The sequence below is a fragment of the Manacus vitellinus genome, unplaced genomic scaffold (assembly GCF_001715985.3).
Source record: "Manacus vitellinus isolate BGI_N305 unplaced genomic scaffold, ASM171598v3 scaffold_6_pilon, whole genome shotgun sequence".
Lineage (NCBI taxonomy): Eukaryota > Metazoa > Chordata > Aves > Passeriformes > Pipridae > Manacus > Manacus vitellinus.
Window position 1 is genome coordinate 40,492,750 of NW_021940750.1, and position 1,525 is coordinate 40,494,274.

At 47.1% G+C, this 1,525-nt stretch overlaps 1 protein-coding gene across 1 annotated transcript in view; it reads left to right on the forward strand.

The window, feature by feature from the left end:
* GMFB (glia maturation factor beta) overlaps window positions 1–1,525 on the forward strand; it is a 27,034-nt gene that overhangs the window by 23,478 nt on the left and 2,031 nt on the right. The window contains exons 8-9 of the mRNA XM_029964089.1: window positions 848–960; window positions 1,251–1,394. Of these exons, the coding sequence (XP_029819949.1) occupies window positions 848–960; window positions 1,251–1,394 (257 nt within the window). The remainder of the gene's footprint in view (window positions 1–847; window positions 961–1,250; window positions 1,395–1,525) is intronic.

The window sequence follows — 1,525 nt, forward strand, 5'->3', positions numbered from 1 at the left end:
AACATGAATATTTTTAGAGTAAAGTATTTGATGTCATGCCTGATCCCTTCTGACCCGTGTGATCAGGCAGTAAATAGCACTTGGGGTGACCTGTCGAGACCTTTCCTCTCGTGGTGGACGTGAGGTTCCGCAGCCCTTTGCATGTGTTTCCTCTCTGTACCTCTCCATGTTGTTCCTATTAACAACACTAATCCACCTGGCATTTCATGCTTCCTGTGGTTCCATGGTTCCCTGAGGATGAGCTCTGTGGGCTTCTGCTGGAAGCATGGTGCTGTAAGGCATGCACAGTGGGAACTGGGAGGGAAAACTGCCTCATTCCCCCCAAACTGCCCGTGTGGAGCCGACCCGTGTGTGTGACTGGTTTGGTTGGGTGAAGCTCTGCCTGGGGTGTTACATTTTGGCAGTAATTCGACTTTGAGAAGTTGTGGACGTGTGGATACCAAAGCAAAGCTGTGAACCAGGAGAACACAAACATCCTTCTGCCTACAAGCCGTTCTAAGGAGCATGTTTCCTGCTGATATTTCGCTGTTGCATGAGCAGAAATATCACGATGATCTTTTCTGAGGGTCACGTGTAAAGCGGGGAATCTGTCACTTTATTAGAAGCAATAAAAAAAATATCGATCTGAGCATCTGATTTTATAAATTTTTCTACTTGGTCCATGAACATCATGTGAAAACAGCAAGGCAGCACTGCTGGCTGCTGCTTTCACGTTCCACAGTCTTGTTCTTGTTAGTGTTGGTTTTAAACATGATTTTTAAGCAAACACTCACCTCCAAAGCAGCTGAAACGCCACACGTTTTGCTCTGTGTGATCGAAACTTCTAACTCATCTTTTTCTTTTCCAGCTTGTACTTCCAGAGTACCTCATCCATGCATTCTTCTGTGTCATGTTTCTCTGTGCAGCAGAGTGGCTCACACTGGGTCTCAATATGCCCTTGTTGGCCTATCATATTTGGAGGTAATTTTGGTGTGGCTGTGCTCAGTGAATTGTTCTTGTCCTCCCGTTGCCGTGTCCTGTCCCGTGTTCTGTGTCTTGGGAAAACAAAGACGCTTTTTTGACACGACACCACGAAAGTTTGTGGCTGCACAATAAGAACCATCACTTGGCTTCGTCGGGTGTTTTAATTTTTTATTCTCTTGTGCTGTGTGAGAGTTGTGTTGTGTGTCCTGGTGTTCCTTGGTGGGTGGGGGGTAGGATCCAATGTTTCCCGTGGCCCTCATCCCACACTCCCTGTGCCCCCGTTCCAGGTACATGAGCAGACCCGTGATGAGCGGCCCGGGGCTCTACGACCCTACGACCATCATGAATGCAGATATTTTAGCCTATTGCCAGAAAGAAGGATGGTGCAAATTAGCATTCTACCTTCTATCCTTTTTTTACTACCTATATGGGTAAGTTTTTCCCCTCAGTCTGAAGTTTTGGCTCAGTGCAGCAGAGAAATATTGTACACAGGGATATATTCCTTCCAGTGCCTGAATGGAGCCTCCAGGAGAGCTGGAGAGGGGCTTTGGACATGGGCATG